Consider the following 25,042-nt stretch of genomic DNA (forward strand, 5'->3'; position numbering starts at 1 on the left):
CCCCCCCATCCCCTCCCCCAACACACCACGTGGAGGGGGATAAGCAAAGACCCTTCTTTGCTCTGCATGACACTGGGTTTGCCTGGATTGCAGGCTGCTGGGGGACAGGCAGGTCCCCACCATGAGAAAAAGCAGTAGGGAGGGGACAGAATTTGGGGGGGGGATAATATTTGGAGGGGGAACTGATCTGCTGTGTTGCTGACCCACTGCTCTGCTGGGGGGATGCTGTAAACTTGTGGCTGTAAACTTGTTCTTTCTGGGGCTAAGGGGCCACCTGCAGATCCCATGGTGTTTGGGGACCAGGCTGTCCCCTCACATCCAGGTGTTTGCAGCTGGCACTCAAGTTCTGGGTGATGACATCTTAGTGCTTTTAGCCAACCTCGAGGCCAAATGGGGCAGGGCAGCATGGGGTAGGTGCCAATTCAGGGCAGGTCCCATGGCTGTGGGGGGCACTGTATGGTGGGGAGGGGACCTTGCTGCCTCTCCTACCCCCACCCTGCCCCTGTCCCCATTGTGTCTCCCAGAGCCTCCGTGGCCCCAGGCGCTGGGGCTGGATGTGGACAGGCGACATTTGCAGTGAAACCTAATGGAATAAACCAATTCCCTTAACCCACTTATCCGGCTGATCCAATAAAGGTGGCTGGGAATAAAGTGTGTGCATGGTCTTAATGCATGCCCACCCCCTGCCCTCCCACTCCCACCCTTCATCCCCTGGCAGTGCTGTTGGTCTGTCTGTCACAGCCTGGTCCAAGACGCTGCACAGCATAGACAGGGACAGAGGTGGCTCTGGGGCTGTGACTTGGTGGCCCTCATTGACGGGACCTGGAGCAGTGGCTGTGCTGTTGGAGGTGGCTCTGATCCCTGCAGATAACCCGGCACAAAGTGGCTGCAGGTGAGTTGCAGGGGCTGTGAGACTGGCTATTGTGGTGTCCTACCCCCCTTTCCCTGTCCCCAAGGGCGACTGCTTGGGCCACTCGGTGCAGTGGGGACCTCGAGCAGCGTCACTCATCCCTGTTGCTGCTTTCATCTAATCGGGATTTTGGGGGTGCAGTCGGGTGGGGATGTGGTGGGGAGGGATGTGAAAGGCAGGGTGGGCATGGAGGGATGGAGATGGGGAGGTTGGAGGGGGAAGGATGGGATGGAAATGGAGGGATGAGGATGGGGATTGGGAGGGAGTCAGAAGGGTGGGGATGGGGATGGGGTGGGAGAGCGGATGATGCTGAAGGGCTGGGGCAGGAGAAATGGGGAAGAACAGATGTGGTGTGAGGGCTGGAGGCAGAAGCAGGGACAGGAGGGCTGGGATTGGGGCCAGGTGGAGGAAATGGGGGAATCATCAAATCACAGAATGTCCTGGACTAAAAGGACCACAGTGCTCATCTGGTTCCAACCCCCTGCTCTGTGCAGGGTCACCAACCAGCAGCCCAGGCTGCCCAGAGCCACATCCAGCCTGGCCTTGAATGCCTGCAGGGATGGGGCATCCACAGCCTCCTTGGGCAACCTGTGCCAATGCCTCACCACCCTCTGTGTGAAAAACTTCCTCCTAATATCTGCAGAACAGAAGTGTGAGCAGGGGACAGGAGAGCAGAGACGGAAGGGCAAGGATAGGAACTTAGGGACAGGATCCCGAGGTCAGAAGCACAGCAGGATCAGGAGATCAGGGTCAGAAGTATGGGGACAGGAGCAGAGCGAGGACAGGAGCCAGCAGGGCTGGGCGTGCCATGGTTGCTGGGTGCAACCCCTGCGCAGGTGACGCAGCAGGAAGCATCCAAGTCCCGTGGCAGGTGAGGGCGGTCCGGGCTCCACCGCCTCAGGGTGGCCCCATCAGGGCCTGGCTGCCCTCGCTGTGTCCCCGCAGGTCGCCATGGATGGCACCCCATCACCTTCCAGCCCCGCCGGGCTCTCAGCTTACGTGGCTGTGTCACAACTGCTGGGCCTGACTCTGCTGGCGGCCACGGGAGCCTGGCTGGGCCGTTACCGGGGCGGCGTGGCCTGGCAGAATCCGCTGCAGTTCAACGCCCACCCGCTGTGCATGGTGTTGGGCATGGTGTTCCTGCAGGGGGACGGTGAGTGGGAAGGCCCCAGTGCCACCGGGATGGGTAATTGAGTGGGTGGGAAGAGCTAGGGAAATGTGGGAGGGGACACATACACAGGGAATTGGGGGTTCTCAGGGATGTGGGAGGGACACTGGGAGATGTGGGGGTCCATGGTGAGGTTGGGGTTCCCAGGGATGTAGGGGGGGGACACAGGGAGATGTGGGTGTGCCAGGGAGTGGGGAGGGTCCCAGGGGTATGTGGGGATCCCAGGGAGATGTGAAGGGTCCAGGGAGGTATGGGGTGGGTCCAGGGGTGGGGGGGTCCCAGGGAGGTAGGGGGTGGGCTCAAAGATGTGTGTGTGTGTGGGGGGGGGGGAGGGTCACAAGGAAGTGTGGGAATCCTAGGGAGGTGGGGGTGTCCCAGAGACATGTGAGGGTTCCAAGGAGGTGGGGGTCCCAGGGAGGTATGGGGATCTCAGAGAGATGTGGGGGTTGCAGGGAGATACAGGGTGGGGCCAGGGGACATGCGGGGGTCCCAGGGAAGTGTTGGGGGTCCCTGGGACATGTGGGAGTCCCAGGGAGGTGGGGGATCCCAGGGACATGTGGGGGTCTCAGGGAGGCATGGGAATCTCAGAGAGATGTGGGGATCCCAGGATGTATGGGGTGGGTCCAAGGATACGGGGGTCCTAGAGAGGTGGGGGTCCATGGGGAGGTTGGGATTGCCAGGAATATGGGGGGACCCAGGGATATGTGCTGACTCCGGGGAGGTGGGGGGGCCATGGACACTGCCCCACTGCTCACTGCCTTCTCTCCATCAGCTCTCCTGGTGTACCGGGTGTTCAGGAATGAGGCCAGGCGCTCCACCAAAGCGCTGCACGCACTGCTGCACGGCCTGGCACTGCTCATCGCGCTCGTTGGTGGGTGCTGTGGGTGGGGGGCAGTGAATGGGGACCCCACCCCAGTGCTGATGAGCTCCTTTCTGCAGGCCTCGTGGCCGTCTTTGAGTCGCACCGTGCCAAAGGCATCTCCAACATGTACAGCCTGCACAGCTGGTGCGGGATGGCTGCCTTTGTGCTCTACCTCCTGCAGGTGAGTGCTCGCAGCCCATGGGGAGCTATGGGTTGGTTGCCTGTAGGGCTGGGCATCCTCTGATGCCCCAATAACCTGCAGTGGCTCCTGGGCTGTGGCTTCTTCCTGGTGCCTGGCACGTCCTTCTCGCTGCGTGGCCGTTACAAACCCCATCACGTCTTCTTCGGCATCGCCCTCTTTGCCTTCTCCATCGCCACCTGCCTGTTGGGCATCACTGAGATGTTGCTCTTCAACATCAGGTGCGTGACCGACCTGGGCGGGTTGTAGCCCCCAGACTGCCATTAAGGGCTGTTCCAGACCCAGCCTGTGGGGCAGAGCCCAGCCCCTGCCCAGGCTGCGGTTCTGTGGCTGTGAATCACCCCGAGAGTTTGAGTTGTGCTGGTGCTGAGTCACATCCCACATGCTGTTTAATAGGGGCCTGCAGCAGCTTTTTCCTTTGGTCCTAATGGGGCATATAATCAGCACTACAGCTGCTCTGCAGTCAGATGCACGCATAACCACCCTGGGAAGCTCAGGTCCCCCAAAAAACCTCTGCTCACTTGCTGGGAGGATGCAGGATGTCCCACATCCCTGAGAGCCCCACATGCACCCAGCTGCATGGTGTAGGGCCAGGCTGCCTGTAGGGTCTCTTTGCAAAGCAGTCTCACTTCTTGCGCTGATTTGGGGACAAAGGACCTTTCCCAATGTCTGTACCTGCCTGTGGAGGTACTGCAGCTTCCTCCAGGAAAAGGAAAATGAGGATGAGAGGGGTTCCAGCCCTGGTAGGGATGGTCACCCACACCTGCAAAGCTCAAGCATCCCCGTCTGCACCCACAGGGACTCCTACAGCTACTTTGTGCCAGAGGGAGTCCTGGCCAACGTGCTGGGGCTGCTGCTGGTGGCCTTTGGGTTGGTGGTGGGCTACGTGCTGACGCGGGATGACTGGAAGCGGGCACCGCTGGCTGAGGAGATGGCCCTCTCCATGGACTTCAAGACACTCACGGAGGGTGAGAGCCCCGGAGGCAGCCAGTGAGGCCCCCAGCTGCCTGGTCCTGCTGGATGTTGGATGTCTCTGCGTGCCCCAGCTCCGTGCCCAGTATTGGTGAGCAGAGCCTTCGCTCGGGGCTCCCTCTGCATCTTCTATGTGTGGATGGAGGTGCCACCACAGATAGCGTCCCCAGGCTCATCGTCTCCCTACTGCCAACCTCCAAAGCCCAAAGCCCATTCCCACCTCTTTGTGCCAAGCAGTAGATTTGATGAATCCCTTCACCAACATTTCTGTGTGTTCTCAGCCCTCCAGGGCTGCAGCCACCGAAGTTCCCCTGCAGCTCCAAGCAATGCCACGTCTGTGCAATTTAACATCAGTGTGTGTTTAAAATGTTTTCCCCTCTTGTGCAATGCGTCGTCTGCAAAGTGAACGCTCCTGCCTTAATAAATATTTGCAGCTAACCCTGCCTCTCACCAGCACTCATCATTTCGGGTACCTCAAAGCACCTCCCATTGCCCCGGGTTGGGCAGAACCAGGCTGCTCCCACCCTCACCCGCTTCCATCTGGGATCTTTCACGTGAGGTTGGGAACCACCATCAGTCCAAAGGCTGTTTCCAAGTGTTAACCATTTATAAATAAGTACATTTTTTTTTTTTTCATACATACAGTTTTCATTGTACAGATTACAATCTGTATACATTGGGGTGAGGGGGGGGAAATGCATTCTTTTGAACTTTTCACATCTATCTCACAGCTCACATGTACAGACAAGAAAACTCTGCTCAAGCAAATACAGCAAAGGAAAAAATATGTTTTCTTCTTTCCTTATACACGAGAGGCGAAGGCCTCCGCTGTCCGCAGGGGTTGTCCTCCCCACTGCACAATGTCACAACTGGGTGGTGTTCAATATATCATCAGTAGAGAGAACAGAACATGCATTGAATAATATACTGTACAGAGAAAGTCCTTTACATCGGAATTATAGAAAAGCTAAAGGAAAATTAAGTGTCTTAAAGATCTTCCCAGCAAGTGTCTCGAAGGATGGCAACCAGGGGGATTGTACAAATCACAAAATGTGCATTACTGTACAGGTCTGTACCAACTCGGATCCTCTCGGAAGTGAAGACAGAAACGGACAAAACGCTGAATGCAACACTATGGGAAAGGGAAGGCCGGGCAGGAGCGACGCCTGCGGCGCTGGAAGTCCACACCAGTCCGTAGGTCAGCAAGGAGCGAAGGCGAAGCGACCGCCTCTCCTGGGCCGAGGCGCCCACCCAGCCCAACCCCGCGGGGTCCCGGCGCCCACCTGCCTCCCGCGAGGCTCCCCCACCAGGGACCAAGTCCTTCTTGCAAAGCTGGCGTGGCACTGAGACGCGGCGGTGGCCGGGAGGGGAGGAGGCGGCGGATCCCATTGGTGTCCATTCACTGCAGAGCTGATGACTGCGTGAGCTCCGGTTTTCTTTCGGGTGGATCTGGAGCAGTTTCCAGTGAGATCCAGCTGCCGTCAGTTGGACACGAACGCACCTTGCTAAAGAATTGAGCCCTTAGTGGTTTTAGATTAGAAAAAGAGTTTGATTGAATGAAAATCCAGCAATTATCCAAACAAATCTGAAAAAAAGCAGATTGACTTTCACCGTTGTGCTTGTGTCCAAATGCACCCCAGCGGCGTCGGGGAGCGCAACCATCCGGGAGCAAAGGCGTTCTCTGCACAGGTCCCCGCGCCGCGCCGTGCCCTCAGCCCTTCTCACAACACCAGGAGTCGTCGGCGACCCCGAAGACAAATCCGAGCCCAAACCCACCAAGGAGTGACCCAGGACCTCCTCTGCAACCAACAGGCACGGCGGCTTGCTCGTTTCTCTAGGTAAGGCGGAGTGGCACTTGGGTTCAGCTAGACTTCTTCTGGGTAACCCTGAATTCACAACTGCCTTTGTACGAGGGGACTGCATCGCCGCCCGTTCCGTACCACCCCGCTTCAGGACCTAACCCACATATGGCTTAGGCATGATGCACGCACACAGTTTACGCTAAGCAGGTTTCTTTACAGCCACGTGAAATTAAAAACAAAACGAAACGAAACAACACAACAAAGTTCAGCCCTGGATGAAGCAGCGCAGGGTGGGCAGCCCAGGCTGCAGCTCTGGGCTGGACCAAGGACCTCAGCTTTGGAACATCTTCCCTTTGCCAAGCACTTCTATCAGTCCCTCAGGGCTGTTGTCAGAGCCCTCCAATGTCCTGCCCAGCATGTAGGGGCAGCAGCATGACTGCACAATGCAGGCACCCCGCCTGGCACCGCAGCATCCTTCATCCTGGGGCACAAACCAGAACCACATGAATCTACACTGGAGCACAAACCAGAACCATGTGAATCTACACCAGGGCACAAACCAGATCCATGTGATTCCAAACCAGGGCACAAACCACAGCTGCGACCCCACACTGTGCCACAGCAGCCCCACACTGAAGTTGTGGCTCTGCAATATAGAATGCAAGGGACATCTGCTGGTGCTGCAGCTCAATACAGGTGTGTGCTCCCACACTGCTGACCAAACGCACCCCAAGAACCAAATCCAGAGGGTTTCATAGTTGCCAATGATCTCGGTGCACCCTAAAGGACCCTGCAAGATGCAAGAAACCCGAATGGGAGTTACTGAAAGAAGCTGAAGGCACAGCACAGCGTGGGGCACTACGGTCTGCAGCAAAGACACGGCAGTGAGGGGACATGGGGTGAGACTGGAGCAATGAGGGCACTTCCCAACGGGACCACAAACACACACCGACCTCTGCTCCTGCGCGAGCGAACCCGAGCGTGATGCTGGGGGGAGAGAGCAGCTCCTCACCCCTGTGAGAACTGCTGGGGAAGCGCCTTAAAGCCACTGCAAAGGACGTCGTGTTTGAAAGTGACTCCGCCTGTCGATGCTTATGTACAAGAGTTGGTCCTTGTGCCAGAAACAATTTGTTGGTTTGTGGCTTGTTTTTTCTTTTTTTTTTCCTTTTTTCTTTTTTTGAAAAATACACCAAGAGACGAGAGCTGCTTTGCTATTTCCTAACGAGGACACTACTCACATTTAAATATCCAGTATTTATCAGAGGAACAAATTCTAACAGTAAAGTGCACCCATGTACAGAGAGAACAGATGGAAAACCGCTAGTGCAAGAACCCTGTGAAAATGCAACACTCACCATCGTGACAAACCCACGCGCTGCAGCAAGCCAGCGTTGTCTCTGTGTGTGTGGTTACAGTGAGAGCTGTGTTTTGGTTTTATCCTTAAAACACCTTCACAAACCCGAGGTGGCACTGGGGGACATGGGGCAGTGAGCAGCGCAGCGCATGCAGCTCTCCAAGTGTGCGCTTTGCTGTGCAGCAGAGAGGGGCTGAGCTTCGTTCCTTTTCCCATTCCAAGAAGCAACTGAAGGCAGAAAGCTGCTCGTGTTCAGAAAGCTGAGGGGAAGGGGTTTTCTACTTGCAAAGCAGAACCGTTTCCAAAAGAGGGACACACAGCAGCACGCTGCTTCCAAGGAGAGAAGCAGCGCTGCCGGCGCTCCCCCAGCCCTGTGAGAAAGCAAAGGTCGGGGCTGAGCTGTGCTTGAGAAGCAACGACCCAACTTCAATGCAAACAGTGCCCCAGACAAATACACAACACAAGAGGAAAAGCCCGGGATGCTCTTGGTGTGTCTGTGAGACACGAGGTCCTGCTGTGCCCAGCTTGGGCTGAGCCCGACCACCGCCGGGGCTGGTTTAGCTCCAGGCTGAGTGCTGTGGTTCAGTTTGAGGCATTCTGCAATCTACGTCCAGATATAGGTAGCCCTTTGGAAACATCAACAGGTTTTGCTCACTCTTCCTGCTCAGCACCAGATCCCTTTCTTGCCCCATAACGCCACGGATGGGGCACTGGTCAGCCTGAGCTGGGGAGGGCACTCAGCCCATGGCAGGGCTTGGAGCCAGGCGGGCTGTAAGGTCCCTTCTAACCCAACCACGTCTTGGTTCTGTGATTTTGCTGTTAGGAGCTGCTATGGGTGAGGCTCAGCGGTGGGCAACAGGCACTATTTTTGCTTTAAAACAAGCTCCAGGTTTATCGCTCGTCCAACCAATCGCCCTCAGTAATGGAAAGGCAAATTACAAAGCAAGCAGCACTAAGTGAAGCATTGGTAAAGAAGTCCCTCCACTCATCCCAAGAAATGCCAGGGAACAACTGCAAAATTCAGTACAAAGGTTTCTGGAAGTGTCCCCCGCTGTTCACACTGCCTTGATGTGACTTGTGTTTGATTTACAAAAAATAAGAGAAAAACAACCAAACCACAAAAAAATGTTCTGAAACAGAGCACATAAATAAATTATAAATATCTCTCTTCTAACTAAAGGTCCTTAAAGAGCAAAGCACCATCTCTCCCATCTATAGGTAAGAGAACAGAGCAATCGCTTTCCATGATTTTGGGATGGACCCTGCAACCTTTGTCACCAGACTCATCCCATCCCAGAGCCACAGTGCCACGTTATGCATCCCAGCCAAGAAATAAACTGTGGATTTCCTTTTTGGAAAGGATTTCCTAGTCGAAAAGACAGAACACCATAAAAAGCCCCAAAACAAATGAAAACCCCAACGTTCAGCTGTCCTGGTGATAAATGTGGTGCCACGTTTGGGATGCAGCCATCTGCTAATGGGGCAACTGAGCTGCGGTCCCACTCCTAACCCAGTTCCCTCGGCCCGTGAATGTGCAATCTCTGAGCACCTGCAACATGCCCACAAATAAACCAACACCAGGACACCCAGATGGCAAAGTAGCAAAGCACCTGGTGACCCCCACCCCTTCTGGCAGCGTAAGCAATTAAAGAAACACGATTCCAATTGCAATGCTGCACACCGGTCAAGCAGGATGGGCGCTGTGCATAGCTACGAACGATGCTCTGCTCTGTCTGAGCAAAGGGAGAGCTGGGCAGGGAACAGCCCTGCTGTGCGGCAGCCTGCAGATGCAGCCCCAGAAGAGGTTGTTGGGACACCTGCTCTGCTCCCACTGGGAACTGCCAGCAGTAGGAGCTCATTGAGACACAAGGAACTGATTGAAATCGGACGCGATTGTCTCCTGTAAAAGATCCGGTTACCTCCCACTGCGTAAGGGATGTTCCTGGCCTACCCCGCACCGCGTACTGGGATATCCTGGTTGGCAGCTGCCAAGTGAGGGAGCTCAGCTGGAATTGGGCAATGTACTGCTTGGCTGATGGTGGCTTCACAGTCAGCTGGGGGACGGAAGGGCCGGAGCGCGTGCATGGTGTCTGACCACCGCACCAAGTACCGGAGAAACGTGGTCATGTCGCTACCAAAGAGAAATAAAAATAATAATAATAATAATAATAATAATAATAATATGCATGGAAATCAAGCTTGGAAGTGTGTGCTGCAAACATAAGGGTCTTACTCCAACAAGCGTCTCTTACACATTAGACTCCACAAATGGTCTCTTTGGTTTGATTGGGGATGTCTGCCCTTGCCGGGAGTCCCGGGAGAGCTGCCTGTACAGGTTGTCCTGGTAGGCCTGTGCCACCGGCAGCGTCCTCGCCACCTTCACATCGGGGTACGAGGAGGCCTGGGTGACTCTCTCCAGTAGGTCTCCCCGGGACCCATTGGCCAGCATCCCATGGGGGCTGTAATAGTCTTCCTCTAGCAAATGGCCATTCTGTGCATTGTTGGTTTTGTTATAAAAGGCAATGTTGCTGATTGAAGAAGGTGGGCTAAATGATTCCGGCTGGGGGAGATTGCCAGGAGACGTAGGGCTAATAACAGTGTCCACTGATGACACGGCCCAGGTCCGGTTCTGCTGATGGAGGTGGGGGTACTGCTGAGTCCGAGCGGTTTTATCAATGATTCCCATGAACGGCGTGGTCCGGGAACGGGCCGGCTCGCTGGGGTACCCACCCTGAGTGGGGGACACTGGGGACAGCTCGTCGCACGCCCGGTCGTAGGCCGGCTTGAGAGGGATCTCCATTTGCTGGATCGAGGCGGAGGGGCGGAAGTTGGGCGTCAGGTTGGAGGTGGATGAGATGCTATTGCTGGAGGGAGAGAAGCGCAGGCCGACGCTCTGCGAATGGAGCAGCGGCCTCGGGGTCGGCGGGTGAGGCTTGATTTCGCTGGGATTAACGCTGATGGGCCTCCGGATGAGGTGAGACACGTCTGGCGAGCCGAGCTGGCCAGAGGGCAGGGATGAACGCTCCAGGTCCAGCTTTGAGTGGCACATGGGGTAGTAGGAAGCAGACTGGCTGCGCCCGATCTGGGGTGTCTGGCTGTACCTCATGCCCCCCCTGTACGCCGAGGACGGCCTCTGCGGAAGATCTTCCTTGGCCAACCCTCCGTGCTGGCAGATGGCCCCCGCGCTGAGGCTGGCCTGCACGTGCTGCACGGGCCGACTGTCCCCTACGATCCCCCCGATGGAGCCCTGGTACACCAGCCTGCTCTGGTTGACTCCCATCTCCCCCGCCGCCGCCTGGTACTTGCTGGCCATCGAGTGGGCAACCTGGCTGTAGGCACCGGTAGGGATGACGGTGCTGGAGTGCACGGCTGAGCTGGGCTGGTTGCTCCGCACAATCTGCGCCTTTGCTGGCTGCAGCCTCAGGCCCTGCTGAGGCACGGCCACGGGCAGCTGGGGCATCTGGAAGGAGCGCTGTGACATTTTGGACAGGGGGGATTTGGGCCTGCCGGGAAGCGGGCTGACAGCACTGGGTTCTTGCTGATAGCGAACCGGGGAGCCCGACTGCGACCTGTACACGCTCATGCCATCTGCTGGGGGGCTGGCGCGGTACTGAGGGCCTCTGCGAAGAGGAGAAGGCGGTGGGCTCTGATATTCCTTCCCCTGGCTCCCGACGGGGGGTGGGCTGAAGCGATACGAGGAGCCCTGATGGGCAGGAGAGGTGTGTGGAGGACTGGGCCGGTAATGGGAATTCTGGTGTGTCGGAGACAGAGTGGGAGACGTGGACTGGTAGCCCTGCCTGGTGGGAGAGCCCACCGAGCTGTTGGACCTGAAATCAAAGACCTGATGGGAGCCGAGGGGTGAGCCAGAAATATAGGCTGAGTCCCGGTGAGCCGGGGAGGGGGGTGGGCTCTGGATGATGGGAAGCCCTTGGTTTGGCCTGGACTCTGTCTGCAAGCCAATGGAAACGTTCTCAACGTCCTGCTCGAGGTACTCCTCCTCAAAAATGTCTTGCACGGAATACAGCTCTTCATGCTGGGCTTCGGGCTCAGGCTCTGCTGGCAGCGGGGGTGGCTGCTGCTGCTGCTGCTGCTGCTGCTGCTGCTGCACCTGCCGGCACTCCTCCTCCACCCGCAGCAGCAGCCGCTGGATCTCACGGTTGTTGGGGCACAGCTTGATGGCCTCGTTCAGGTCCTCCAGGGCTGCTGCAAACTGCCTGCTTGACAAAGGGACAGAGAGGAGAACTGAAGTTACTCTGCATTCGAACAAAGCCGTTCTCGGAGGATGCCGGGGGTTAAATGGCTTTGTCCAGTTTAAACTGTGACTGCTGCAGCTGGCTGCTGCCCTAAAACCCTCCCTGGGGTTTATTTTATCCAAACTGAAGGTAAATACTGCCAGCCACTCCACAAAGAGGGGAAAATATGGTCCTGAGATGGCACAACCCAGTGTAGCAGAACACCTCCACAGCGTGCATTACAGGCTGACTGATTACTTCTCACAGCACCACCACGAGCTCTGCCCTGTGTTAGCAAAGGTGAAACCAAAGCAGCTGAGCTCACTGTAGCCATAAACGAGTGTGCAGCTCTGATGGAACTGCAGCTGCTGACGCCAGTGAAAACGTCGCTTCTGCCCACTGCCAAGCACACACAGCGTCAGAGCTGGCTGCACAACACGGGTTCCCAGGGGCAGCGCTTCAGGCTCAGCTGGCTCTCCAATTCTGCAACGAATTTGGCTAACTTCTGCAGAACGAAGAGTCCAACCTATGTTAGCAAACCTGCAGCCCCCCCCCCCAGGGATGGCATGGCAACGGCAAGGCTGTGAGGAGTAACAGGAGGTGGAGTTCAGGGAGGTGGGCTGTCAATTACAGGGACATTGTTTGCTCTGGAGGAGAACCATCTGACCACGTCTGTGATCTGAGGGATGATAGCCCTCCCTGGGCTGGATGTGCCAACACCCCGGTTTGCTGCTCTATCACAGACAGAGAAAAACTCCCCAGCACCTCCCAACAGCAGCCTGAGCTTCCACACAGCCTACTGGAATCCAGATGCAAAGAGGAAAAGCCTCATCCTCTGGATGTGCTGACCTCAGGGCTGCTGCACAAACAGGGAAACAAACAAGGGCAGAAATGATCATAGTTTCTGTTGGAGAGACCTGGGGAGAAAAGGATGCTTGTATGCCTGGGCACTGATATAATCTGGAACCCAGTTCTTATGCTTCCTTAAAGCATTTTGGAAACAATGGAGAGGAAAGCCATGAAAGGAGAGGCACAAGGTCAGCATGGCTCAGCTGAAGGGCTCCTCAGCAGAACAGAAGGTCAGGACTGCGCCGCCCACATGGAGTGCAGAAGCAGGCAGCCCCACAGGGGGTCCCTTCCAGGGGGTGAACATGGGAATGCCATGGGCTCCAGATGCACAGAAAGGCCATAGTGCACGGCCCAGTGCTCCGAGGGCCAGAAGCACAACAGCTGGCACAGCCACTGCATGACTGGTCACCAGTCTGCCCTGCAAGGAGTGCTGCTGGGCATGGAGTTGGGGATTTAAGGTCAGACAAAAGCACTGTGATGAGCAGGAGCCTGCCCCTTCACATAACGTGAATCACTTTTTGCTTCGAGTTCAAGCTGAGGTTGAACTGAAATGTATTCTTAGAAGAACACCAGCCTTGGTGTAAAGGCTCCCAGTGCAGCGCAGTTTCCAAAGTTCAGCTAAGATGAATGGCTCAAAAACATTTACGCTCAGTTTTGTCATCTCATGGAGGAATGTTCCTTTGCCACTTCTTCACGTGGGGATGCTCACACAGAGCTGCATGCACTCAGCTTTCTCTATCTCCTCACCTGCTGCTGCGTTTGGCCCTTGCTCTTGCATAGTAAGCTTCGTAAGATTTCGGTTTCAGCTCCAGTGCTTTAGTAGCGAATTCCTCTGCCATTCCAAAGTCCTGTCATTACAATAGGTGGGCAGGTGAGTCATTGAACAGGCAGAAAAATAAAAACATACAAACTGTGCAGAAGACGAACTTGTAACAGACATATTTTGCATGTTAGCTCTGAAAAACTGACAGTACTGGAATGTTTCACATGGATTCGACATCACTTACAACCAAAGTGTTCTGCTGGCACATCCAAGGACTCAAAGCCCTTTCCATGCTGCTGGATGCTGTGAGCACCCAGCAGAGGCCGGCATGCCACCAGCTTTGTTCTCATTGCGTCCCCAACAAGAACATGCAATCCCTGTCCAACAACCTACAGTCTTGAGGAAACATCTGGTCTCACAGAGCCTGGAATGTAATCTCATGAAGGATTCTTTTTCCACAGTTGAAAGCGATAGGAAACCTTTCCCACGCCCTCAGCTTCCCACTCTGAAACACTGACTTACTTGAAAGGGGCTGAACAAAGCTGTCCATGAAGGAAGGGACTGCTGGTACCTTGGGAGCTACAAACAGGACCTGCGTGGCCAAGATCTCCCACCTGGGCCACTATTTCAATGTTCTCTTGCCTCTCCCTAGATGTTATGTTGTTAGGAGTGGGAAGGAAAAGTGTGACAGCGAAGGATGGAGATGTGATGCTGAGTGGCAATGCCATGAGATCAGCTCACATCCTGCTGCCCGTCCTCAGTGCTGAGCTCAGGTGTGAAGAGGATCTCCTCCAACTGAATGCTCACTGCTTGACTTGACAGCACAAGGGGGAATGGTTTTAAAGTGAGAGAGGGGAGGTTTAGGTTGGATATTAGGAGGAAGTTCTTGACCCAGAGGGTGGTGAAGCACTGGAACAGGTTGCCCAAGGAAGCTGTGGATGCCCCATCCCTGCAGGCATCCAAGGCCAGGCTGGATGTGGCTCTGGGCAGCCTGGGCTGCTGGTTGGCGACCCTGCACACAGCAGGGGGTTGGAACCAGATGATCTTTGAGGACTTTTTCAACCCAGGTCATTCCATGATTCCATGACTCGGGCTCCAGCCCCTAGAAGTCCTGGCAGAAAGCACCCAGGAATACCCTTTGTTTGTCCAAAAACTCAGTAAGCAAAGCCCACCCTGCCAGAAATGAAGTTTATGAGCACAGCCCAGCCCAGTGTGCAGAGACAGGTAAGGCAGTGTGTACCCTAAAAAAAACCCAGGGTAAGGTTTAATCTCTCCCAAGGTGTCCATGCTGGGATTTGTTATGGGGACACGCTGCTGGGAGAAGCTGACGCTGCGATTCATCTGAGCAAAGAGGCCACAGAGCAGCATGTGCCTCACTACAGGGCGGGGGGGGGTCTGTCAGATTCTCAGGCATTGGCCAGAGGTTGGCATTTTACAGTTTGGCCTAAATACGCAAACATCTTCAATCAGATTTCTACTTCTGTACCTACAGGGGAACATTTTCAAGTCTGGTCAGTGGCAAATACTTTTGTTTGTACCTTCAGCAGCAATTACTGAAGAAATACCACCTAACAGACCAAAGCAGACACGTAGGCAAGAGGCAGTTACCCTCATGGTCCAACCTACAGGTGCAAAGACTGCACAACTGCTTACAACCATCCAGTTTCTATCACAAACCCTGAGATGACCCAATGAGCAGCAAGCTGGAGATCTTGTCCTTTATGTGCAGGCTTAGCAAGGGGCTGCCTTGCTGAGAGAACATTCACACTTCTGCAAACTGCACTGTTCATTCCCCAGCACTCAGATTTCCTTTTCATTGCTTTTCATCTGTCTCCCTCGTAGTTTAAAGCAATGAGGGTGTCACAAAATCCCATCCTCCCTCCCCATGCAATCATCGCTGGCGGAGATATCACTTTTTGAATCTACAGAGACTTGAAAAGTTGTGGAGGTGAAAGTCTGAGAGCAAGGGGGAGGTGGCAGTGTGCTGGAGAACAGACGTGCTGCTGAGGTTTGTCACCAGATAGATGCTGCTGGATTGGAGCAGGGAGTGACAGTGCTACGGCAGTGCAGGGAGGAGAGGGAGTGAGTGGGGGTGTCTGCGGATGAGTCACTGCCCTGGGGAAGCATCAGCCCCCTTAGCATATGCTCCTTCATTTTAAATTAATTAGCATTCCAAGGAGAGCATCTCCTGGCTCCTCCTCCCTCACTACTGCCCTAGAAATGTGAAAAATGCCTCCACCTCCCAAAATCCACATCACCATCAAAAGGGAGTGATAAAAAATTCAAAACGCTGTAAACACAGCCATGAATTTTTCATCACCACAGATGCATATTAAATCATTACTTTGCTCCTCTGGCAATACATAAAATACCCGTGCTCTGTGAAGGACAACCAGGGCACACAGAGGAGACCACGGAGGTTGGGGCAGGGCTGCAGGAGGGACGTGGCTCTGAGTGCTGTGTGACTTACATTCATTTTCCTTCGACATCGGGAGAGGTTGAGAAGCAGTGACACCTTCAGCTCACGGAAGGTTTTCAGGTCTTCCCCAAAGCCTTCCCTGGGGAACTTCTTCAGGGCGTACTGGTAGCGCTGGGCAGCCTCCTTCACTTTACCTTTCTGATAGAAGGAGAACGTGTCAAAGCAAATCCTTTGGGTGAGTTTACTGCAAAGCACTGCCAGACCCATGGATGTTCTGGCGGTGAAGGTAACATGATCTCATTATTTAACTGTTCTGTAGAAATGAAAGCCAGACCATGCGTCCAGTATCTGATCTGGAAATGCAGATGCCATGTGTAAGCTGAGTTCTCCCATCCCAGGCAGCAGGGAACTCATCAAGAATTGTTTTAATAACTTGATCCAACTCCATCTGGTTTATGGACAAACAGACTTCTGAGCTGGGTGACCAGTAAGCCAGCTCTGCAGAGGACCCTACATCCCTCCCAAAGGTAGATGCGCTTCTGGCAGCCCACCAACAGCTCAGTGGTTGATGCTGTGCACTTCAGAAGCCACACAGTGCATATCCAGTGCAACTTCACGGTGCTGAGGAGTAGCACTCTGGCAATGAGCCTTCCACACCACTGGTGTGTGACTGACTCAAACCTCAGCAAGCACTAGGGAGGGTAAAGAACACAAAGCGTCGGTCTTTGGGTGCAGCAGCAATAGCAAAGACAAGCATTACTGCACTGATGTGGTTCTGACGTTGGACAAATGGATTGGGATTCATCTCCTGGACTGCAGATGTTTAGAAATTAGGTGTCTGCATCTAAGCCTGTCAGCTGGGTTCCTTTTATCATTACTGGGACACAACAGTCACCTTCAAAAGGTAACTCAGCCTTGCTATTTTGGGCACCTGCTTTTGGGATGGCATGATCTGTGCCCTGACGGGGGGCATCCGTAGCAGCTGGAATGAGAGAAAGAGGGCAGAATGGGATCTGGGATGCACACGATTCATGATGCCCCAGACAGAAGTTTTGCAGCTATGAGCAGTAAGCTTAAAAACCTCTTTGATTCAGGTTTCAGAGTCGCATCACGTATCTCTGACAGATAACTGCAGTTGCAATGCCAGCTTTGCATATTTTCTCTTTTACCCTTGGAGCCTCACAGTGAATCATTGTTGTACTTGCACATTTTTATGTGTGTGTGCAGATCTTCAGGTCTTAACAACACAAGGAGCGAAAGCAACTCTAACCATAATGGTAAAACACATCCCACGAGCTAAAGGACAATGAAAAAGCCACCTGCGTCTGTTTCCACCACAAAAAGTTCCTCTTCCTTCACAGCACTTCTCTGGGCTATGCTGCCTTGTTGCCTTGCTCACAGCTCATAGCTGTCAGGTAACCACAACGCTGCCAGATCTGATGGGATGACATCAGCACTGAGAACCTCTGCAAAGCACTTGGGTTCTGGTGTTTTCAAGGAGGAAATGAAGAGCTGGCTCAGGCCCAGAACGCAGACAGCCTTGGCTTTGCTTCAGCTTTGTTAGGGAGTTTGGCATTCAACCTCCCTCTCCCCAACCCCACTAACCAAAGCCAGTTTCAGCACAAGGAATTCTGCAGGCTTTAAGGCAGCAGCACCGCTCACACTGCTATCAAAGGAGGAACAAATACATGCTGTAAGCTGCATTTTCCCCACCTCTTCAAGAAAACTCTTCTCACCTTGTAAAACATGTCTCCCTCTTCCATCAGCTTGCTCAACAGGATGATCATGATGTCTGGTTTGGAGGTGGCCATCGCCCATGTTGCTGGACCTGCAGTGTACAGGATGCATGATGGGTAAAAAACTCATACAATGCAAGGGTGGTAGGAAGCTGGGTGGAAAAAATATCCTGGGGTGGGAATTTCTGCTGGAGAGAACAACTTGTGGTGTGGTCAAAGAGCACCCAATGATGGAGCTGACAATTCCTCTTGTACTTAAAATTAATGGCATCCACATTGCAATGGTTTTTCCTTGGCGGTCAGTCATTAACGCTGGCACTAATTAGCACGGCCATGTGGGGAAATGGTGGGAGCCATCTCCACGAGAGGGCAGTGCTGTTTGCAGAACTGGGGTGGGGGCAAAGTGTGGGGGGAGTGAGAGGCGTTTAAAGGGCAAATCAAGTGGTTACATCAAGAGTAACAGTACGTAATTTACTCGTGAATTAACAGCTATATCTAGGAGCGTAGCAGCAAATCCTGGCTACAAACTAGTGCTGGGTTGGAGATGCTCTGAAGCAAAGAAGTGCTGTGGGACAGCACAAGGGGACCCAATGCAGAGCATCGTTATCTGACTGATATTGGGGTGGCAAAATCTGGGGACAGCCCATTAGTGTGAGGGAGGAATAAGTCACTGCTATTTCTATAAGTAGATTCAGTACATTTTGGGGGAAGCAGGTTAGTTTTTGAGTTCAAGTTATTCTCTGCAACAGTCATTTAAAAAAATTATTCAAAGGTGAGGTAAATTAAAAGATTAGAGGTGTTGGGGACGCATGCAGGCTAAATCAAACAGGAGAAAGCAAGGCTGACAAAGCTATCAGATCGAGGCTGATGCTGACAGCAATGAGATATACCTCGTGGGCGACTCGGTAACGTCTGACAACCTTCAAAGAAAGGAGAAAACAAAAAGTTGTAGGAGAGAGGGGAAAAAAATGGATGAAGGTGAAAAAAAAAAAAAAAGAAAAGAAAAAAAAAAAAAGAAAGGAAAAAAGCAGCTGTGAGAGGCAGGCAGCAAAGAAGCCAATGCACCAGCAAATCCCCTTTCACAGGAAAACGCAACGTGAGCGGCTGCGTGGCGCAGTGCAGGTAACACTGAGGTCTGAAGCGTATACAGAGCAGTGAAGGCAGCAGCTCACAGCAATGCATGGACACAGCACGCCTGTCGGCTCGGACTAGTAAAGATAGAAAAGGCATTACCGGAGGAAAGACCTTGCCAAAGAAACAGTTGTTTATTCACTTTGTCTATGCGATACGACAGCAATAAAACATCCCAATTTAACACGTGAACAACGGCGCTCCTGACTCGGGGCTGCTTTCGGGGTACGAAGCAGCAGTGGGGCTGAGGCTGCCTCCGGGTTGGGGTTCTCACTCCGAGTGCCCCCACACAGAGCTGACCGGGTGTCCCCCAGGCCCTACCTATCTTTGCTCCTTTCTTCAGGAGGGTGACGACCACCGAGGTGTTGCGGCACCCCACCGCCCTGTCCAGGGGACGCATCCCGCTGTAGTCGACGTGCTCGATCATGGCCCCGTGATCCACCAGGAACTGAACCTGCAATGGCAAACCAGCTGTCAGCTTGCTGGGGAAGGACATCCAGCAACAGCTTGCCCACCTCCAACTAAAAGAAGGGAGATCTAGGTCAGATGTTGGGAAGGAAATCTTTAGCCAGAGGGTGGTGAGGGCCTGGTGCTGCCCGGAACTGTGGGTGTCCCACCTCTAGAGGTGTCCAATGCCATGGATGCACTCTAGGCAGCCTAAGCTCATGGAGGGCAGCCAGCCTATGGCAGGGGGTGGGGCAGTGGGGTCCCTTCCAACCCGGCCATGTCGTGGTTATGCGGGTCTGTGGTCTTCAGGACCCCCTGCAATTCAACTGTGCTGCGCTTCTATGCGCCTATGATCTTCAAGGTCCCTTCCAGCCCAACTCAACCATTCCATGTTTCTATGATCTTTAAGGTCCCTTCCAACTCAACCGTGCTGTGATTCCATGGTTCTACCATCCCTAATGTCCCTTCCAACCTGACCCATTCTATGACTCAGTGATTTGCTATACCAAGCCATGCTGTCTACACCAAGCTGTGCAGTACTACTTGGAGGGGTTAAGGCAAGCTGCCCTTTTGGTTCTGCCACTCACCACCTCTGCGTCGCCATAGAAAGCTGCCAGGTCCAGTGGCGTGCGCCCATTTTTGTCAGCGTGGTCGGTGGCTGCCCCATTCTCCACCAGGGCCCTCACCACGGCCAGGTGGCCCTTCAGGCAAGCCCAGCTGAGGGCTGTCAAGCCCTCCTTGTCCATCAGAGAAATGGAGGCACCTGGAAGGACAAGTGGCAGCTCACTTGCAAGCTCTATAACACAACAAACCAGCACAAACTCTCCACGCAGTGATGACAGCTTGTTTTTAGAGAATGATACATGTAATTATTAATTACTTTATTAGCATTTCTCTCACTCTGCAGCTCACCCTCCATCACAACTCGAAATGCACTGATGGGAGCTGTGCAGGCAGGTTTATTCACACTGAGCTGCAGGCTTGTTCACACTTCGCTCCGCAGACCCTCCTGGCAAAAGCCTCTGAGCAGCAGGGTGGATGTGACATCCCTCAGCTGAGTTGTCAATCTTTCCTTTTAACTGTTTTTTGGTGTTTTCTTTTCATTTTTTTTTTTTTTTAATCCAGCCTGTGAATCAGAGCTGGGGGCCATTCTGCTGTTTCAGCAGGCTGCGGCATACCAGGGGAACTAAATCACCCCATTCTTCCCCAAAAGCGTGTATTTCCCCCTCCTCACCCCCCTCCCTTCTACCCAAATCAACACAATTTCCAGCAGTATTTCTCCCTGAACTTTACCCAATATAAATACAACGTTGTGGGATAAACTACTGCCAACTGCAAGCCAAGGAGGGGGGAGCTTGACATTTTCTTGGATGCAGAAATTGCGCTGCCATACCAACGGGTCAGCATTGCTTCACACAGCATATGGATCCGCATACGTGATTCGAACAGCAGCATTAAGTGAACACTCCTCTGCGTGGCACAAAGACAGCTCCTGTTGCCATGGCACATGCAGGGCTCTCGCTCTCCAGCGTGCAGAAGAGATGTGCACCAGTTCTGCTGCTCCGAGGAGCTGCGCCTACCTGTGGGATGCTCCTGCCAGCAGCCTGGCATGAATCTCTGCTGCAGTGTTTTTCTCCTGTAGGTAAACTCTCAAGCATGTGTTTCTCCCTGGCTCCAGAAAGCTTAGTAAGTGGGGGAGGAATGTGAACGTCCTGAAGTTCCCATTCATCCCAGCTGACACATCCCTGGGTAGCACACATTGCCCAGATGACAGCGAGCTGCTATGTCTTCCAGCTCGCCCATCTTGTTTGTGGAGGAGCAAAACAACGTGAACATTTGCTGGAGATTATGTTCACAAATCTGCACCTAGAGCTCTCAGCACAGCCCCAGCACTGTGCCTGCTGCGTGCACAGCACGGCTGGGGCAATCTGGTGTGCTGAGGTGGCACTCTGTTGCCAACACTGCTCCTCACCTCCTGCAACTTGCTGTATCACTGCCCCATGTGGAATCCACAGATCCTTCTGTGAAAGCTCTCGAGATGATCCTCAGCTAGCTGAGGCCAACTGCTGCTCCACTACAAAGGATAAACCTCATTTCATTCCTTCTCATTTGTACCAGCTCCCTTCTTGCAATTAAACAAAGTCCTCTGTTGTTGGGTGGTCCTGTGCGGAGCCATGAGCTGGACTCAGTGATCCTTATGAGTCTCTTCCAACCTGGGATATTCTAGGATTCCATGATTCTCTAGTGCAGATCCATGAGCTGGACTCAATGATCCTTATGGGTTCCTTCCAACTCGGGATATTTTACAGTTCTCTTATTTTTTCCCTCCCTGCCTTTTGGAGCAGCTGAGAAGGCTCCTGCACCAAGAGGGAAGCTGGAAAGCTGCACCATCACCCAACCATCCCATTTCTTCCCCAGTCCAAGGGAAGAGCCACCACACAATGGAGTGACACACTCAGATTTTCGGGCACCAATGCAGTGATCCAAGCTGAAGGTCCCAGTGAGCAAACAGTGCCACAGCAGAGCCAGACTCTCATCAGAACCTCTGTGTGCTTCTCTGCTCCTTAATGCATCCTGCACTCCCCAGGGGTCTCTGACCCACTCACAGCATTAAGGACGTGGAACAAGTACAAAGTCTGGAGGGGAACTGGCTTCAAGTGCCATCATAGGACAGAACCCTGCCGCAGAGGGAAAGGTTCTGTCTGGACACAACAATGGCCAATGGACCGACAGCTGCTCTGGCAGGGGTACAACCAGGGAGGTTTAATTCATGGTTCACAGCTCTGCTCTTCCCAGGTGCTCACAGAGCAGCAGGTAACTCCACCAGTCCGGATTTCAAGTTGATTGAGGACTGCAACTCGGTTAATAAAAAGTGTTTACAAACGCTGGCTGCGTTAATCAAGCACAGCCAAACGAGATTTGCTTTGCAACACTCTAATTACTGCTTATGGCTTATGATTCACACACTTTGATTTTAATGAAACATTAAACAGGATTGTTAAAGCCATTTTAATTAACATACCCTATATATCACTGTACTCTGCCCAGGCTTGAGCTTACTTTTCAGGACCATGTGTTATGGCAGATTTAGTGCTGTTTAACGAGCTACTTAGATGAACAGTGCCTTTCAAGTACAAAAGATTTTTATGGCTTTGATTTCTTGGACCCTCAGCTTCGTGATCACTGTCACAGCCCCATGCAGGGCAGTGCAAGTCCCACTGGCCTGTATTTAAGAAAGGACAGAAACAGTGGTGTCTGTACAGGCAGCAGGCAGTGTGCTGCTCTGAATCACCTCAAACGTGACATCAGAAATGAATAAAACTGAAATACATTCTTGCTGACTGAATGACTCCGAGCAAAGCAGTTGTTAGACGCTAAAAGCACTGAGCAAGGTGGATCTGTGAGTACTATCTGTGAGTACAAGACCTGAAGAGCACACCGTCTTCAAAACACTCAACATACCAAATCCTTTCCCATGTTAGGGCTTTACCATCCCATTCACGTGGGTGTCAAAACCATGGGTAGCAATGCTAGCACTGAAAATGGGAGTGATATCACACCCCAACCCCTGGCCCTGGGGCTGAGCATCACTCTGTGGTCTTGCTTGCAGTTCAGGTGCATTGCTCGTTGATTTCTGTCTGAGGGGAAAGCTGGAAGCACAGCTCAGGGGCACACTCTGCCCTCAGTGCCCAAAGCACCTCTCGTAACGCTGCCATTGTAATTCCTACACAATATGTGGTTTGGAGGCCATGAGTGTCAAGCACAGAAAACAAAACATACAGCCAAGATGAGTATATTGCCCATAACTGTGCCCTCCAACAGCTGGGGAAGTGATGGGGACCTCTCCCACTGCCCAACCTGGCAATGGGGCCACAATCCCCACCACTGAGGAAATGCAGAAGGTACTGGGAGGGGACTTGCTGTGGTCAGACCCCAACACGCTCCAAGCACGTGCTCTAACCTTGTGCAAGCAGAAACTCCACCGTGCCCAGGTGTCCCTCGGATGCAGCCATCATCAGCGGTGTCCGGCCCTGTTTGTCTGCCATGTTCACGTCGGCGCCGTGGGTGAGCAGCAGGTCCACAATCTGCAACACACAAAGCAAGGGCACACCTGGAGGAGTGCTAGAAGGAGATGGGAGCTCAGAAGGTCCACAGTGGTCCCTGCATCTTAAGGGTTTGGCAAACCTTCCTGGAAAGCAAGCTGGGCAGAGGGCTGACTTCACACTCTACAGCTCCCTGACAGGAGGCTGTAATGAGGAGGGGATTGGTCTCTGCTCCATGGACAAACAACAGGATGAAAGGTAATGGCCTTAAGTTGTACCACGGGAGGTTCAGATTGGGAACTAGGGACAATTTCCTCTCCACAAGCGTGGCAATGTGTTGGCACAGGCAGCCCAGGGAGGTGAGGGGGTCCCCATCCCTGGAAGCGTTCAAAGAACATGATGTGGCACTGGGGGATGTGGTTATGGGCACGATGGGGTGGGCTGGGGTTGGGCCTGGGGATCTGAGAGGTCATTTCCAACCAGGCAGAGGTGGGACGGGATGCTGACCTGCCAGTGGCCCTGCCGGACGGCGCTGAAGAGAGGCACCACGCCGCGCCGGTTGGGCTGTGCCACGGCAGCTCCCTGCTCCAGCAGCAGCCGGCACACGTCCAGCTTCCCCCGGCCCGCAGCCGCCGTCAGTGCTGTGGAGAGAAGAGGCAGTGAGGGGAGCAGCCATGATGGCTCCATGGTGCCCCAACCACAGCACCCAATGGGCAACGCCAACAGAAGATGAGGGATGGATCAGGGACAGTTTCCCGGCAGCGAGCTCTGGGCTCTCCTATGTTGGAATGAACCCAGAGCAGCGTTGTTGGGATGAGGATTTTTTTTTATGTCAGCCTGTGGATCTCTGGAGTAACTGGAAAGCAAAAGTGGTGCCTATGCACTCAGATGTTTTCCATGCAAAATGCTCGTTCTGGCCGCTCCTTCTGGGCAGGACTGACCCCACCTGCAACAGTCTTTGTGCAAAAACCAAATCATCTCACACTGGCTGTCCAAGGAGGCTGTGGATGCCCCATCCCTGAGGGCATTCAAGGCCAGGCTGGATGTGGCTCTGGGCAGCCTGGGCTGCTGGTTGGCGACCCTGCACATAGCAGGGGATTGGAACCAGATGAGCACTGTGCTCCTTTGCAACCCAGGCCATTCTATGGTTCTGTGATTCTCTGGTCTCTCAGCTTCAGTGGGTTGGGAAGAAACAGCTGATACCTCCTCCCTCTCCAACTCTGCTCTGCCAACCCGAAAAGTCAGGGTGGGTTCGAAAAGACACATCCAAAACCAGCTCCGAGTGCAGGACCTGCCTTTGACTCGTCTTTGGTATTAATTTTAGACTTTTCAGTTCCTCCTTCTCTCCTCCCCCCAACTCTCTGTGCACTTCAGTGCTGCCTCCGGTGGGAGTTGGAGCAGAAGGTGGGAGTCTATTTCGAACTGACGTCGCTTGTTTTTTTCTCTGAAGTACATTTCTGTGGGATGGCTGATTACGAGGTGTTGATGGGTTTCCAACTCCATCGCTGTTAATGGTGGGGGATTTAATTAATTCTCTCTTCTGTTCCCACATTATGCTCGAGTCCTCTTCACTCGGAGTTGAGAGACAGCAAGAGTTAAAAGAAAAATCATCCCTTTACCACGAGCAGAACATGCTGCAGCACCTATAATCAGATCCATGTGGGTTTTAAACGTAAGCTACCAATATAGCAGGACTGTGACCAATGTGCACGGCAGAGCGATCAGCACGCGGGGCTTTGGGGTTCTATTTCTAAACCTGCCTGCACTTGAAGTGTTGTGGGTTAATATCAAAATGGTATGTAAAGCAGCTACAGTCAGCGTTCACCACAAAAAAGACTTTGGAAGAGACTTTACTGGAATGGGATGACTGGATCTGTAGCCATACCCTTCTCAGCTTTGCTCTGCTGGACTCCTCTGTCCTGCAGCACTGTGTAGCAGTTCTGCTCATCCATCCCGGTTCCAAAGCTCAATTAAGCCACTTTGGGAAGCCTCCTGCAAGCACCCACTTCCCTAAGCTTTTAGCACTCCTCAGGTGCATGCATTCACCTGCTGACATCCCCATCTGATGTGCCTGCAGGAGCCACCACAGAACCCACAGTGCAAGGCACAACTTCCTTTCTGCTGCATGAAGACTGGAAAGGACCAGGAAAGGAGA

At 53.4% G+C, this 25,042-nt stretch overlaps 2 protein-coding genes across 2 annotated transcripts in view; one reads left to right on the plus strand and one right to left on the minus strand.

Moving 5' to 3' along the window:
- Positions 1-1,774: 1,774 nt before the first annotated feature.
- Positions 1,775-4,549, plus strand: LOC122169714 (transmembrane ascorbate-dependent reductase CYB561). The gene is made up of 5 exons (XM_042836060.1): positions 1,775-2,063; positions 2,851-2,949; positions 3,018-3,121; positions 3,203-3,360; positions 3,938-4,549. Exons 1-5 carry the CDS (start codon positions 1,862-1,864, stop codon positions 4,131-4,133), a joined length of 759 nt encoding a protein of 252 aa, XP_042691994.1. The 5' UTR covers positions 1,775-1,861; the 3' UTR covers positions 4,134-4,549.
- Positions 4,550-5,413: 864 nt separating this feature from the next.
- TANC2 (tetratricopeptide repeat, ankyrin repeat and coiled-coil containing 2) overlaps positions 5,414-25,042 on the minus strand; it is a 158,242-nt gene continuing 138,613 nt past the window's right edge. The window contains exons 21-29 of the mRNA XM_042836059.1: positions 23,395-23,528; positions 22,806-22,929; positions 19,432-19,607; positions 18,719-18,851; positions 18,157-18,186; positions 17,267-17,358; positions 15,582-15,728; positions 13,096-13,196; positions 5,414-11,481 (exon numbers count right to left, since the gene is read on the minus strand). Coding sequence (XP_042691993.1) covers positions 9,516-11,481; positions 13,096-13,196; positions 15,582-15,728; positions 17,267-17,358; positions 18,157-18,186; positions 18,719-18,851; positions 19,432-19,607; positions 22,806-22,929; positions 23,395-23,528 — 2,903 coding nt within the window. The 3' untranslated portion in view covers positions 5,414-9,515. The remainder of the gene's footprint in view (positions 11,482-13,095; positions 13,197-15,581; positions 15,729-17,266; positions 17,359-18,156; positions 18,187-18,718; positions 18,852-19,431; positions 19,608-22,805; positions 22,930-23,394; positions 23,529-25,042) is intronic.

The sequence above is a fragment of the Centrocercus urophasianus genome, unplaced genomic scaffold (genome assembly GCF_019232065.1).
Source record: "Centrocercus urophasianus isolate 14NV4802_14NV808 unplaced genomic scaffold, USGS_Curo_1.0 seq_57, whole genome shotgun sequence".
Classification (NCBI taxonomy): Eukaryota; Metazoa; Chordata; class Aves; order Galliformes; family Phasianidae; genus Centrocercus; species Centrocercus urophasianus.

Bases quoted from the DNA above. Each gene is read 5' to 3' on its own strand.
- LOC122169714 (XM_042836060.1), top strand. From the start codon at position 1,862: ATGGATGGCACCCCATCACCTTCCAGCCCCGCCGGGCTCTCAGCTTAC. The intron at 2,064-2,850 runs GTGAGTGGGAAG...TCTCTCCATCAG, and splicing joins GGTGTTCCTGCAGGGGGACG to CTCTCCTGGTGTACCGGGTG. The intron at 2,950-3,017 runs GTGGGTGCTGTG...TCCTTTCTGCAG, and splicing joins ACTGCTCATCGCGCTCGTTG to GCCTCGTGGCCGTCTTTGAG.